Genomic DNA, 12,901 nt, shown 5'->3' with positions numbered 1-12,901 from the left:
AGAGAATTCCTGACTGTCTCCTCCCAGACCCCCCGTACATTCACAGCTGTCCCTGTGATTAACATCTGGCACTCATATGGTGCATTTGTTACAGCTGGCGAGCCAATATTGACACGTTACTAAAGTCCATAGTTTTCACTGGGGTTTCCACTCAGTGTTGTACATTCTACGGGTTCAGACAAATGAATATAGTATCATGTCTCCACCATTACAGTACCACACAGAATGGCTTCACTGTCCAAAAATTCCCCTGTGTTCCACCTGTCACTCCCTCCTTCCCTGCTCCCTGAACCCCTGCAACCCCAGGTGTTTTTACTGCCTTTTCTAGAGTGTCAGTAAGTTGGAATCATACGGCACACAGACTTTTCAGCCTGGCTTCTTTCACTGAACGATATGCATTCAAGATTCTTCCATGTCTTTTTTGTGCTTGATCGCTCATTTCTTTTCATCACTGAATAATAGTCACTGAATGGGCGTACCACAGTTTGTATATCTGCTCCGCTAAGTGTTGATGCACGTTTCTGCAACAGCTTCTCCACTGGCTTGGAAAAATTTGCTCTTTATGTTGCAAGACCGATTTGGGGGAGACTTTGTGTCTTTTGTCTTAGGGGTCATGTTTCCTGCAGAACAGCTAGGTTCTGTGGAATAAAATAATAATAATAGCATCAGTCTGTTGAGTGCTTAGTATCAAGCGGGGTGGTCAGTGCGCTTCGTTGCAGACCCTTTTAATCCCTCCTGTACCTCCACCCCTGAGCTTCTCTTAGCAACTCAAAGTGCCGGGAATATTGCTGGTAGGACCGAGAGCTGGTGTCAGTCCTTCCATCTGGCAGTGAATGTCATGTATTATCTTAAAAGCTGTTCCAGGGGGAGATGCTGCATGTGGCGAATCTGCCAGTTGGAGTTGGGAGGGGCGCGGCATCTAAGCAGAAGTCAGAGTTCGTCTTCCAGATTTTAGCATGCCCAGAATTACCGTGTCCCGAGCGAGCATGAGCATCTCCTAGGGACATGCCACCTGATGCCATGTCACCCCACATCTGCATCTCCCTGGGGGCACCTGCAGTCACACGGAAACGTGGTGTCTGGCTAGTCATGCCCAAGTGGGGAGACGGTGGTAGGTGATGGACGTTTAGCTCTCTGCAGCTTTCCTAAATTAAGTTCCGGGTGTGTAAAACCAGAAAAACGCAACATCGTTGAGAGCAATGAGGTTCAGGCCAGGGCTGAAGTCACCCCAAGGCTCGACAGGTGCACAGTCCCATTTGCAAGGAGGCTTACTCATGTGGCCAGCAAATCAGGGCTGGCTCTTGGCAGGAGCCTCTGTTTCTCCCCCCAGGACCTCTCCAGTGTGGACCCTTTCCTCCTCCCTCTGTCACTCACTAACTCTCCTGCATTTGCTGAGTCAGCAAATCCATGAGTATTCCAAGATACCTGGCCAAATCCCAGCCAGCCTGTAACCTCCAGCCTCTTCTCCCCTGACCTGGCGTGGGCAGAATGGAATGGTGCCCCCTGTCCTCGGAACCTGTGAATGTGACCCCATGTGATAAAAGTTTTGAAGATGTGAGGAAGCTAAAGATCTCGAGATGCAGAGATTTTTCTGAATTGTCTAACCCGGATCTTAACTGCCATCACAGTGTGCTCCTGAGACATGGTCAGAGGGAACGCGAGAGGCCACATGAAAATGGCTGTGAGGATGGGATGGGGCCTCCGGGAACCCAGGAAAGCCAGCAGCCACCAGAAGCTGGGAGAGGCAGAGAACTGACTCTCCTCTTGAGTTTTTTGGAGGGACTGCAGCCCACCTGACACCTTGATCTCGGCCCAGTGATGCTGCTTTTGGACTTCGGCCCTCCAGAACTTCGAGAGAATGCATTTCTGGGTTGAGTCGTCAAGTTCACGGTTGTATGTTACAGCAGCCAGAGGTGACTAATACTCTCCCACAGTCTCTCTCTGATGGCTACCCCCCACCCCCCGCTCTCCCAACAGCTCTGACCCCTCAGGGAAAGAACAAGCCTACTCCACTTTGCTGGCGGAATGGGGGGCCCAGATTTTCCAGAGATTCCTTGTGACTTTCTGCTCTGTTGCCTGGGAGAAAAAATAATTTCTCAACTATAGACACGTGTATTTCGCCAGCGCATTTAAGTAGTATATACTGAAAGAGTCATTCTACCTTTGCTGGGTACATTTTACTGAGCAGCTTATTTATTCCAGATTGTCAGAGCTCTGTTTCTACCCTCAGGTCATTTTCCTTATTGGATGGTTCTCTTTTCTCCTAATTATGGTTTTAGTTGAAAAAAAAAAATAAACATATGGTAAAGTATATAAGCCGCACTGGTATATGTCTCTGTGAATTCTTACACACATGGATATACATAGTAACCAGCACCGAGATGGAGACGGGACGTTTCCAGGAACGCTCCCTTCTGCTGCCTCCCTGGCAACACCCCCTCCCAGCTGGAACCACTCTTTCTGGAATCTGTCACTGTTGATCAGTTTTGCCTGTTCCTGAACTTTGTATCTGGTGGACTGGTATGGAATGTTCTTTTTTTGGATCTGACTTCTTTTGTTCCACGTAGTATCTAAGAGATGCATCTGTGCTGTTCTGTGTTGTAATCCTCTGTTCTTTTTTGTTGCCGTGCGGTATTCCGTTGTCAACTAAAACACACTGTACTTACTGGCTTGTCTCTGTTATGAGCAAAGCTGCTAGGACCGACCTGGCACAAGGCTTTGGTGGGCATTGCGCTTGGGTATATCTAGGAGTCAGTCATAGGTCAAAAGTGTTTACCTTTTTTTTTTTTTAAGATTTTATTTATTTAGGGGCGCCTGGGTGGCTCAGTGGGTTAAGGCCTCTGCCTTCGGCTCAGGTCATGATCCCAGGGTCCTAGGATCGAGCCCCGCATTGGGCTCTCTGCTCAGTAGGGAGCCTGCTTCCCTCTCTCTCTCTCTCTCTGCCTGCCTCTGATCTCTGTCTGTCAAATAAATAAATACAATCTTAAAAAAAAAAAAAAGATTTTATTTATTTATTTATTAGAACTTGAGCATGAGTGAGCATGCGCGGGGGGAGCAGCAGAGGGAGAGGGAGAAGAAGACTCCCAGCTGAGCAGGGAGCCTGATGTAGGGTTCGATCCCAGGACCCTGAGATCATGATGTGAGCCAAAGGCAGTCTCCCAACTGACTGAGCCACCGAGGTGTTCCGAGTGTTTACCATTTGGAGAAAATGCCAGGGTTTTTTTTTTTTTTTAAGATTTTATTTATTTATTTGAGAGAAAGAGAGAGGGGAGGGAGAGGAGCAGAGGGAGAGGGACGAGCAGACTCCACGCTAAAAGTGGACACGAGGCTCGATCCCAGGATCCTGAGATCATGACCAGAGCTGAAGGCAAATGCTTTACTGACTGAGCCACCCAGGTGTCCTGTCCTCCCTCCCTTAAGGGGAGAACCTGTTCCTTGCCTCTGCCAGTTGCTGGTGGTCCCCGGCACTCCTGCACTCGTGGCCATGTCCCTCCCATCTCTGCCTCCATCCTCACACGTGGCTTTCTGCTCTGTATCTGTGTCTTCTCTCCCACCTTTTATGAAGACACTTGTCATTGGGATTAGGGCCCACCTGGGTAATCCAGGATAATCTCCCCATTGCAAATCCTTAATTCACTTCATCACATCCGTGAAGTCCCTTTGGCCGTATGGAAGACTCATAGGTTCCAGGCATTGAGGGGGCGGACGTGTTGGGGGGCCGTCCTCCAGCGTCCCACACGTACCTTCTGTAGGCTGCCCATTCTCTCTCCTAGTGATCCGATGTGCCCTTCGTAGAATCTGCACGCTGTGTTTGAGATGGGGAGGCTTTCTGGCAAACCTCTCATTGGAGCTGTGCGGTAAGACGCTTAGCGTGGGGAACTCGGTCTGTGCTTCTCTGATGACCCCTAGCGGGTTTGGCATATGTTCAGCTGTTGATTGGATACTCCAGTTCCTGTGATGAATGCCCGCTTTACTTGTCCTTGATGCTTGTTTAGGGTGTCTTTTGTTCTACAGATTTTGTTTTTGTTTTATTTTGATAAGCCAGATTTTCCCATCTTTTCTTTTATGGCTCTTACTTTTCCTCCCTTGTTTGAGAAGAGCTTCTTCACCCCAAATTATAAACATCCCCATTCAAAGAATAGAGAGCGATTATGACCCCCCATTTTACAGAAGAGGACGCTGAGGCACAGAGGAAATGACTGTCCTAGATATTTTTTAAAAGATTTTATTTATTTATTTATTTGTCAGTCAGGCAGAGACAGAGGGGGAAGCAGGCTCCCTGCCGAGCAGAGAGTCCAACGCGGGGCTCGATCCCAGGACCCTGAGATCACGACCCGAGCTGAAGGCAGAGGCTTAACCCACTGAGCCACCCAGGAGCCCCAATGACTATCTTAGATTTCACATTTATTGGGTTGCAGGTCCTGTGTGAAGGATCTTATAAGAACCACATCTTTGACTCTTTGACTCTCTTTGTGTTGGGGGCCCCCCAAACTACCTTCAGGCTCAATGATTTGCTAGGACTCACAGGACTCAGAAAAACTGATACTCATGTTGATTCCAGTGTAAGGACACAGACTGAAATCAACAAAGGGAAAAGGTGCATGGGATGAAGTCCAGGGTAGACCAGATGCAGAGAGAACAGCACATGCAAAGGCCCAGAGATACCAGTGGGAAGGAAATTCATAAAAACATTGTTTTTTTAATGTTCCCCTCCCTGAGCATAGAGTGTGCCGCATAGCGGGACAGGAATGAGAGGTCGGCGAGCAGGTTACACAGGCTCTGGGCCATGGAGAGGAGGGCATGCGGGGAAAGGAGGCTCCGCGTGACCGGACACCTGTGAACACTGCTCCGTCCAGAAATGAATTCCGTTTGGGTCATTTCTTTGTTTTCCAGTCATTATTTTCTACATATCTCAAGGCACAGCAGGCTCCCTAGGAAAACTCAGCAACAATGAAAAACATAAAATGGAAGGATAAAAATCACCTGTGATCCTACTATCCAGAGATGATCAGTATTCACTTCTAGCTGTGTTTCATGACCTTTGCACGTGCATGTGTGCCTGCACTGTGTCTGCAGAGAAAAAATTATGCATTGTATAGATTTTGATAGATATGCCCGTATATACAAAGTGAGAATCATTCTGTCAAGTGTTCTGTGTCTTCTAAGTGATCAGTAAACAGTCTCAGAGGAGAGGGAAGAGATTTCAGTGCAGGATGGGGGTGTCGGTGAAGGGACCCAGGAAAGGATGCTGAGGCGCCCAGGGAGCGGGCACAGCAAAGCTGAGAACCATCCCGAGATCTCAGCAGGGCCCCAGGAGCGATCAACGGCCAGAACGGCAACCTCAGGTCAAGGGCACAGCCCACCGCTCTGGCCCTGTGGGAGAACAGGAGAGATGGGCCCTACCAATACCTTCTCCCAGCCCCATCCTGTCTTGTGGGCACTGCCCAAACCTCCGCCAGCATACAGAGGACGGTTCGCGATGATGCCTTCCCAAGCACTCGGCCTCCTGGGAGCAGACAAGGGCGGGCAAGAATGGAAGGAGTGGGATTTAGGGAAGTGTCATAGCCCCAGCTATGACACTTTTGTGGAGAGCATGAGACCAGGCACCCCAACGCCAGCTGCTTTGGGGCAGAACCTCCCCGTCCCGTTTGCGTTGAGTGTTGGAGCCCAGCCAGTTACTGGAACCGGAGCCAGTGAGAGTTCGTCCCCCCACGTGCAGCAGACTGACACTGAGCAAAGGGTGCGGTCTTTATTGGTGACACAGGATCCAGGAGAAACGGCCAAATAACAGTAGAACCTGCTTATCAAAACCCACTCATGATATGCACCCTTCGTTTACACGCTGTAGCTTCCGGGTATCTTCACGCGAGAATGCACACGGGTCTGCACACTGGTTTTCCTGTTACTGTGCAACATGTAGAGAAGAGAAACCCAGACACCCTGGTCATGACCAGTCCAAGTTTAGAGACAGGGTTTCCCTTGACCTTGAAGTACCCCCGTGAGACCCTTGAAGGGGCAGCAGGGGGCACGGCTGCTGGATGGTGGCCACCAGGTGATTTCCACTTGGCCATGACTTCCTACAACCAGATGAGCCTCTCCGCTTGGCCCACACACCCATTCCTACCTACTTGTGGAGTCAGACATTCTTGCGGGACACCCAGGGGACTTCCCATCACACACTTGGCAATCTGGGACCTGGTGGTGGGGAGGGGAAGGGGTCAGGAGAGGACAGAGCACCAGAAGGGCTGCCCTGTTGACTTGCAAACAGAGAGGACACACCCCTCTAGACCTGTCAGCAGGGTAGGGACCTACCTAGGGTTTCCTGGGTGTACGTCCTGCAGTCCTCAGCCTCGGACTTCCGGGGGTCCATGGGGATGACGATGAACTTGTCCCAGGTCTGGCAGCACCGCTGCGTGGGGCGGTGGAAAGGGTAGAAGTCTCTGCAGCAGCTCCACTTGAAGTCCTTGGGGTCCAGGGCCACAGTGCCACAGAGCAGCCACCTCTCCCTTCTGGTCATGAGCACCTCCCCTGGGGGCCACATATGGCTCAGCCTCTGCCCTTCTCCCTTCTCCCGCTCCTTCTTCCCCTTGCCTTTTTTTTTTCCCCCTCTCCTTTTAAGGCGCCAAATGGGGTTGAACTACAGGAGTTTTCATAGAAAAGCTTCACCAGCTGGGCCCCTAGTGGGACGGGCCTCTTGACTTTGGCTCCTGACTCAGCCCAACACTCCCCTTCTCCCTCTGAGCCCCGCAGACATACCATTTCTGCTCCCACCCGAGAAGCACGCCCTGCCCCCAGCCGCGACATGCAGCTCGAGGAGGGATCCTCACCGGGGCTACCCCAGAACCCAAAGTGGGGAGTGGTGGGAGGCAGGTCAGAACTCAGCCCCCAGGCTTGCACCGCAGCAGGGCAGGGGCACCTGGTAGAAGGTAGGCAACGCCCTTGCCCTTCCTTTCTGCGCCCCACCCAGTACCAGCTGTCTTCATGGTCCAGGCCCCTGGGAGCGAAGGACAGGGTCCCAAAAGACAGCTCTGTCCTAGGGCCAGCCCCTTCTGCCTTTATGGTTTGGGTCTGAACTTGGCACAATCCCAGTTTGTGAGAGCCCCAACCTTCAGACACTGCTGTTCCCCTGACTCACCCACACAAAGCGAGCCCAGCAGGGTCCCCCCCAGAGACCACAGCCTATGCTTCTCCAGGGACCAGAGCACTTCTGTCCCTGCCTGGGGCTCCCAGCCCCTCCAGAGACCAAGGTTCAGCTCACTGCTCTGTGTCTCAATTGAACTGGCTGATATTTCATGTTTGCCTCTTAGATGTTCCCCAGAAAGCCCTCCCATCCTCTGCCAGCCCAGAGGGGTCAGACCTCCCTGTCCCCGACACTGTGCTCACCTCTGGGGGGATGGGGCCTTCCGTGCAGGCATGGGAACAGCAGGAGGAAGAGAGCTACGAGAGAGAGAAATAAAAGAGAGCGGGGCGGGGGGGTTGGACGTGAAGTTGGGGGAGGCTCTGTCGGGAAGAGGCAGGTGATGGGGGGCCCTTACCCAGGAAGATGAGGAGTCGGGACTCCCAGCAGACACCACTCCAGAGCTCTGGCCTGCACTGGACAGCTCCTGGTTGGTGCATAGTGGGGGAGCCACGGCTTGTGTGTGTGTGGGAAGAAGTCTGCTGAGTACCTCCCTTAGTCTTTGCAGGGTGATAAAGAAGATATCTGCGAACCAGATTTACCTGTTCTTTTTTTTTTATATATATTTTTTATTTATTTATTTGACAGACAAAGATCACAGGTAGGCAGAGAGGCAGCCAGAGAGAGAGGAAGGGAAGCAGAGAAGCTGAGCAGAGAGCCTGATGCGGGGCTTGATCCCAGGACCCTGAGATCATGACCTGAGCCTAAGGCAGAGGCTTTAACCCACTGAGCCACCCAGGCGCCCCCAGATTTACCTGTTCTGATAAAGCTTCAGAAGCTTTTGTTAAATTCATAAGTGATAAGTATATCTTTGTTATGCTACCAAGCCAAATCTGGGTGGGGCTGGTGGAAAGACCTAGCATAAGATGATGACGAAGCCAGCCACAGTCCCTCCTAGCCTTTACCTGCTGCAATTGTAGGTAGAATGTTTCCAGAGCATTCTGTGAGTGGTTCCAGTGAAGTTTGGGGCCTGAGGGGCTTGTAGGAGCCCCCTCATTTGTCACTTGGGAATCCCACTTGGCTGCTACCCGGAGTGGGAGGCATCCTGGGGGACGGAGCCTTCACCCCGTGGAGTCTGCTCGAGCTCTGGGTGATTGTTGCCAGAATGGCAGTACACCATGCTTGTTGAGCAGTTGGGGTGAGCGAGAGCAGTACCCAGGCTCATTTCTCTTTACCGAAGTATCTTTTCTTTTTTATTTTTTTTAAAGATTTTTATTTATTCATTTGACAGAGAGAGAGATCACAAGCAGGCAGAGCAGCAGGCAGAGAGAGAAGGGAAAGCAAGGTCCCGGCTGAGCAGAAAACCCAATGCGGAGCTTGATCCCAGGACCCTGAAATCATGACCTGAGCCAAAGGCAGAGGCTTAACCCACTGAGCCACCCAGGCGCCCCTCTCTTTTCTTCTTAAATTGACAACATGTACATAACACATCGGGAATCACTCTAGCCATTTTAAGTATACAATTCAGTGGCATTAAATACACACCCAATGTCGTCTAACCATCACCAGCCACTCTCTTTGTGCAGAACTTTTTCATCATTCCAAACAGGAACTCAGTACCTTTTAAACAATCGAGTTATTTTACTATTTTTTATTTTTTTGCTACAAATCGGGCCCCTTAGTCCCCTCTTCAGAAAGTGATTATAGGGAGAATGAATTACTGCTATCCTTTGACTGTTTGAGGGGGACATAGAAGATGGTCTTTTGGAGGAAAGTGAGAGAAGAGAGGAAGGAAGTCTTTGTAAGCTGTGTTAGTGAGCAGGTTAATTCTGTGGGCATCTGGTGCTTAATCTTACAGGAGACAGTGGACAAGGCACCTGAGAATTTACCCCCTGCCCCCCTAACTTGCCCATGGGTCTTGAACTTTATTTTTATGTGTTGTTGTTTTTTTTTTTAATTTTTTGAGTCCTCTCCCCGCCCAGTGTGTGGCTCAAACTCGCGACCCCGAGATCAAGAGTCACCTGCTCCACAGACTGAGCCAGCCACGCACCTTGGGTCTCGAGCTTTAAACTTAGACAATGGACCCCTCACACGCCACACGCTGGCACAGCCTCTCCTTGCCCTGGAGGGCACCACCCCAGCAATGAACAAGAAAGGACCTCCCTAGAGAGCCATGCTGGGCCTCAGGGGCCCTGGGCTAAACCTCCGTGCATCCCATTGTGAGTTTCTTAAGAATAATTCCTGGAAGTGACAACTGCTCGATCTGATCATGTGTGCATTCTGGGTTTTCCTCTCTTATTTAACTGAGCAAGTCCCCAGTATTCAGAGGAGAAAATTTAAACATCAAGACCATCATAAAACCTTGTGGCCAGAAATCATCAGCACGTTTTTACATTGTGGTATATTTTCTTTATGTACTCAATTTTTTTTTTGCATGTATTTCTCCCCAACATCTTATTTGGAAAATTGTCAAACCTACCAAAAAATGGAAAAAATGATGCAGTGAACACCCAGATGCCCTTACTAGAGTCACTTCTTGTTCCCATCGTGCCATGTGTGTGCCCTTCAGAGATCTTGGACCTGCGGGCTTAGCAGGAATTTATTTTCTCACCATTCTGGAGGCTGGGAAATCCAAGATCAAGACAGTAACAGAGGGGCACCTGGGTGGCTCAGTGGGTTAAAGCCTCTGCCTTCAGCCCAGGTCATGATCTCAGGGTCCTGGGATCGAGCCTCGCATTGGGTTCTCAGCTCAGCAGGGAGCCTGCTTCCCTCTCTCTCCCTGCCTGCCTCTCTGCCTACTTGTGATCTCTGTCTGTCAAATAAATAAATAAAATCTTAAAAAAAAAAAAAAGACACTAACAGATTCGGTTCCTGGTGAGGTCCTGCTTCCTGGTTTGTTGACAGCTGCCTTCTCACGGTGTGCTCATATGGCAGAGAGAGAGGCAGGAAAGAAAGCCCTGGTGTCTCTTTGCTTCTGCTTCTGCTTCTTCTTTTTTTAAGATTTTATTTACTTATTTATTTGACAGAGAGAGTCACAGTGAGAGAGGGAACACAAGCAGGGGGAGAGGGAGAGGCAGGCTTCCCGCTGAGCGGAGAGCCTGATGTGGGGCTCCATCCCAGGTACCCGGGATCATGACCTGAGCTGAAGGCAGATGCTTAACAACTGAGCCATCCAGGCGCCCCTCTTTCTCTTCTTATAAGGACACCAATCCCGTCCAGGGACCCCAGCCCTCATGACCTCATCTAAACTGAATTACCTCCCAGAGGCCCCACCTCCAAATACCATCACACTGGGGGTTAGGGCTTCAACATATGTCCTGGGGGGGGGCACAAACATGTAACCCCTACGCTTTATGTCTCTATCTCCGTCTCCATACGTACACAGATTTTTTTCACTAAATCATTTGAAAGTAATTTGCAGATGTCATAGCACTTTACCCTTAAAAACTTAAGTGTATGTCTTCTAAGAATAAGAACCTTCTCCCACACAATCCAAAAAGCCATCATATACTAAGAAAGTTCTTTTTTTTTTTTTTAAAGATTTTATTTATATATTTGACAGAGCACAAGCAGGGGGAGTGGCAGGCAGAAGGAGAAGCAGGCTCCCTGCCACGCAGACAGCCCAATGCGGGGTTCGATCCCAGGACCGTGGTCATGACCTGAGCAGAAGGCAGATCCTTAACTGACTGAGCCACCCAGGTGCTCCACACTAAGAAAATTCTTAATAATTTGATAATGTCATCTAAGATACTGCTTGTTTTCAAATTTTTCCAACAATGTCAAAATATCTTTTATAGACCTCTTTTCTGTCCAATCCAGGATTCAGTCATGGCCCACACATTACATTTTATAGTCCTCTCTTTAATCTTTTGAAATCTAGGACAGCTCTGCCTTTTTTGGACTTGTAGGACTTTGGATTTTTGAAAACTTCCAGCTCTGTTGTCCTGCACAAAATGACCCACGCTCTGGACTCATGATTAGATCCAGATTGAACATTTTCAGCAGGAAAACTCTGTGGGTGATGCCGTGTCTGTCCCATGCCACCTTCCTCCGGTCATGATGTCATTTTGTCCCATTATGGATGACGCTCAGTTGGACCACTCGGTTTGAGTGCTGACCCTCCAGTCTGTCCACTGTAAGAGTACCCTTGGCTCTTTTGCAGTTGGAAGGTTATGTATTCATTGGTTGACTGATTGATTTGATCGATTGATTAACTGATGTTTTTAATACATATTCCCTGAGTACCTGCTCTGTGCCTCAGCCCTTCCTAGGCTGTGCTGGGGATACAGGAGTGACCAAGACACTCTTAGCCTTGCATTCCTGGGACTCCCAGTCCGTGGGGGGAGACAGACCACTCCCCAGATGGTGACAGCCCAGAGAGGTTGGAGCTGGGATGGCAAAGCCCTTACGGAGGGTGACAGACCCAGCCAGGGTGGTCAGAAAGGGCTTCCCCCAGGAGGAAGCATCTGAACAGGACCTGAAAATTCAGGATGAGTGTAGGAAGGAGTGTGTGTTGCAAGCAGAAAGAACAGCATATGCAAAGGCCCAGAGATGAGAGAGAGCAAAGGGGCAGAGAGCACTGAATGAGGTTCCTTTGGAAATAGCCAGATCATCAACAATGGGATAGATCACATGCACCCTCGTGATCACTTTAGAGTCAGGACTTTTTCTCTCTGAGCAACAAACAAACTCTCAGTCCTTCTGTCTGTTTCTAAGCTGCTTACCCTGCCTTAACCTTGGTTTCTTTTTTTCCTGAAGCACCTTTAGTAAGGGGTCAGTGACGCACAATAAAACACACAGACATAAAGTGTGTAATGACTTTCGACCTGTGTATGTCCTTGAGAAGCCACTTCCATGCTGGAGATCGTGAACGTATGTCATCACTCCCCAAGTTTGCTCAAGCCCCTCCCTGATCCCCTCCCTCAAGCAACCACGATGGGCTTTTGAGGTCTCACTACCCACCACAAATGCCAGGCTGCGGAGCCCGTGGCCGGCAGGTGTGTTCTCTCTGTGGCTTCCTGCAGTGGGCGGAGCTCCTGGAGTGGGAGGAGCATCCTGGTCCACAAGCCTGAGAGCTGGTTGCCAGGTGGGGAGACAAGCAGAGTCTTCTTGGGAGGGCTATAGAGATGGGTGAGAGCCCACCAGCGACGCTGTTTGGGAGACACTCGGCTTCTTGCCAAGTCGCCCTTCTCCCCTGCCTCTCCATCATGAGAACCCCGGTTGGATTAGGTATAAGCATGTGGCTAGCCAAGGGTGTTGGACTCCCCCGAAGGGAAGGAGTCCATGGATCCATGACATGAGGCCAGTCTGCTCCTTGGGGTCTCCAGGAAATCCAGTGGCTTCCTCGTAAAAAGGGAGAGATCAGACGCCCATGCTTTCTGACCAGCCCCCCGGCCCCGTCCTGCCGTCTGCCTAGAAGGAGGATAGGGCCCCCCAGAGGGACAGCAGGTGTCTTTGGGGCATGTGGCTAAAATCCCCCATCACAAGGGAGGTAAGGCTGGGACAGCATGAGTCTGGGTCCCCGGTGACATCCAGGGACCACCATGGCAACCCTGGCTGCTGGTCTCACGCCCTGTGGGTGTGGAAGAAGTGTAATCCCCATCTGGGGGAGCCACGGGGGTCTCCGGGTTCTGTGTCCATTCCTGGCTGACAGCAAGGGCGCATCCCCAGGCCCGGGGAGGGGTTTTGACTTTGGAAAACTGAACACGCCGCAGATAGGAGCACTCGTTCCTGAGGCCCCTGGTGCTTGGCAGGGTCCCCCTTGGGCTCAGCAGGGAGCTGTCG

General features: G+C 50.5%; 2 protein-coding genes across 3 annotated transcripts in view; one reads left to right on the top strand and one right to left on the bottom strand.

Moving 5' to 3' along the window:
- OPA3 (outer mitochondrial membrane lipid metabolism regulator OPA3) overlaps positions 1 to 12,901 on the top strand; it is a 69,845-nt gene that overhangs the window by 49,163 nt on the left and 7,781 nt on the right. The gene's annotated exons all lie outside the window — the stretch shown is intronic.
- Positions 5,730 to 7,638, bottom strand: LOC308358085 (uncharacterized protein). Of its 2 annotated transcripts, none has more exons than XM_080828095.1 (4): positions 7,536 to 7,636; positions 7,384 to 7,437; positions 6,313 to 6,528; positions 5,730 to 5,905 (listed from the first exon to the last, which is right to left on the bottom strand). In XM_080828095.1, the coding sequence occupies exons 1-4, from the start codon at positions 7,615 to 7,617 to the stop codon at positions 5,862 to 5,864; spliced, it is 396 nt and encodes a 131-aa protein (XP_080684221.1). In that variant the 5' UTR covers positions 7,618 to 7,636; the 3' UTR covers positions 5,730 to 5,861. The 2 variants fall into 2 exon arrangements, with proteins under 2 accessions (XP_080684221.1, XP_080684222.1); XM_080828096.1 differs by having other exon boundaries at positions 5,732 to 6,195; positions 7,536 to 7,638.

Source organism: Martes martes (assembly GCF_963455335.1).
Source record: "Martes martes genome assembly, chromosome: 17".
Classification (NCBI taxonomy): Eukaryota; Metazoa; Chordata; class Mammalia; order Carnivora; family Mustelidae; genus Martes; species Martes martes.
Note: the sequence above shows the minus strand (reverse complement) of the source record. Positions and strands in the feature narration are given on the sequence as shown.

Bases quoted from the DNA above. Each gene is read 5' to 3' on its own strand.
- LOC308358085 (XM_080828095.1), bottom strand. From the start codon at position 7,617: ATGCACCAACCAGGAGCTGTCCAGTGCAGGCCAGAGCTCTGGAGTGGT. The intron at 6,529-7,383 runs GTGAGCACAGTG...TGTGGCCCCCAG, and splicing joins AAGGCCCCATCCCCCCAGAG to GGGAGGTGCTCATGACCAGA. The intron at 5,906-6,312 runs GTAGGTCCCTAC...CATGTTGCACAG, and splicing joins GTACACCCAGGAAACCCTAG to TAACAGGAAAACCAGTGTGC.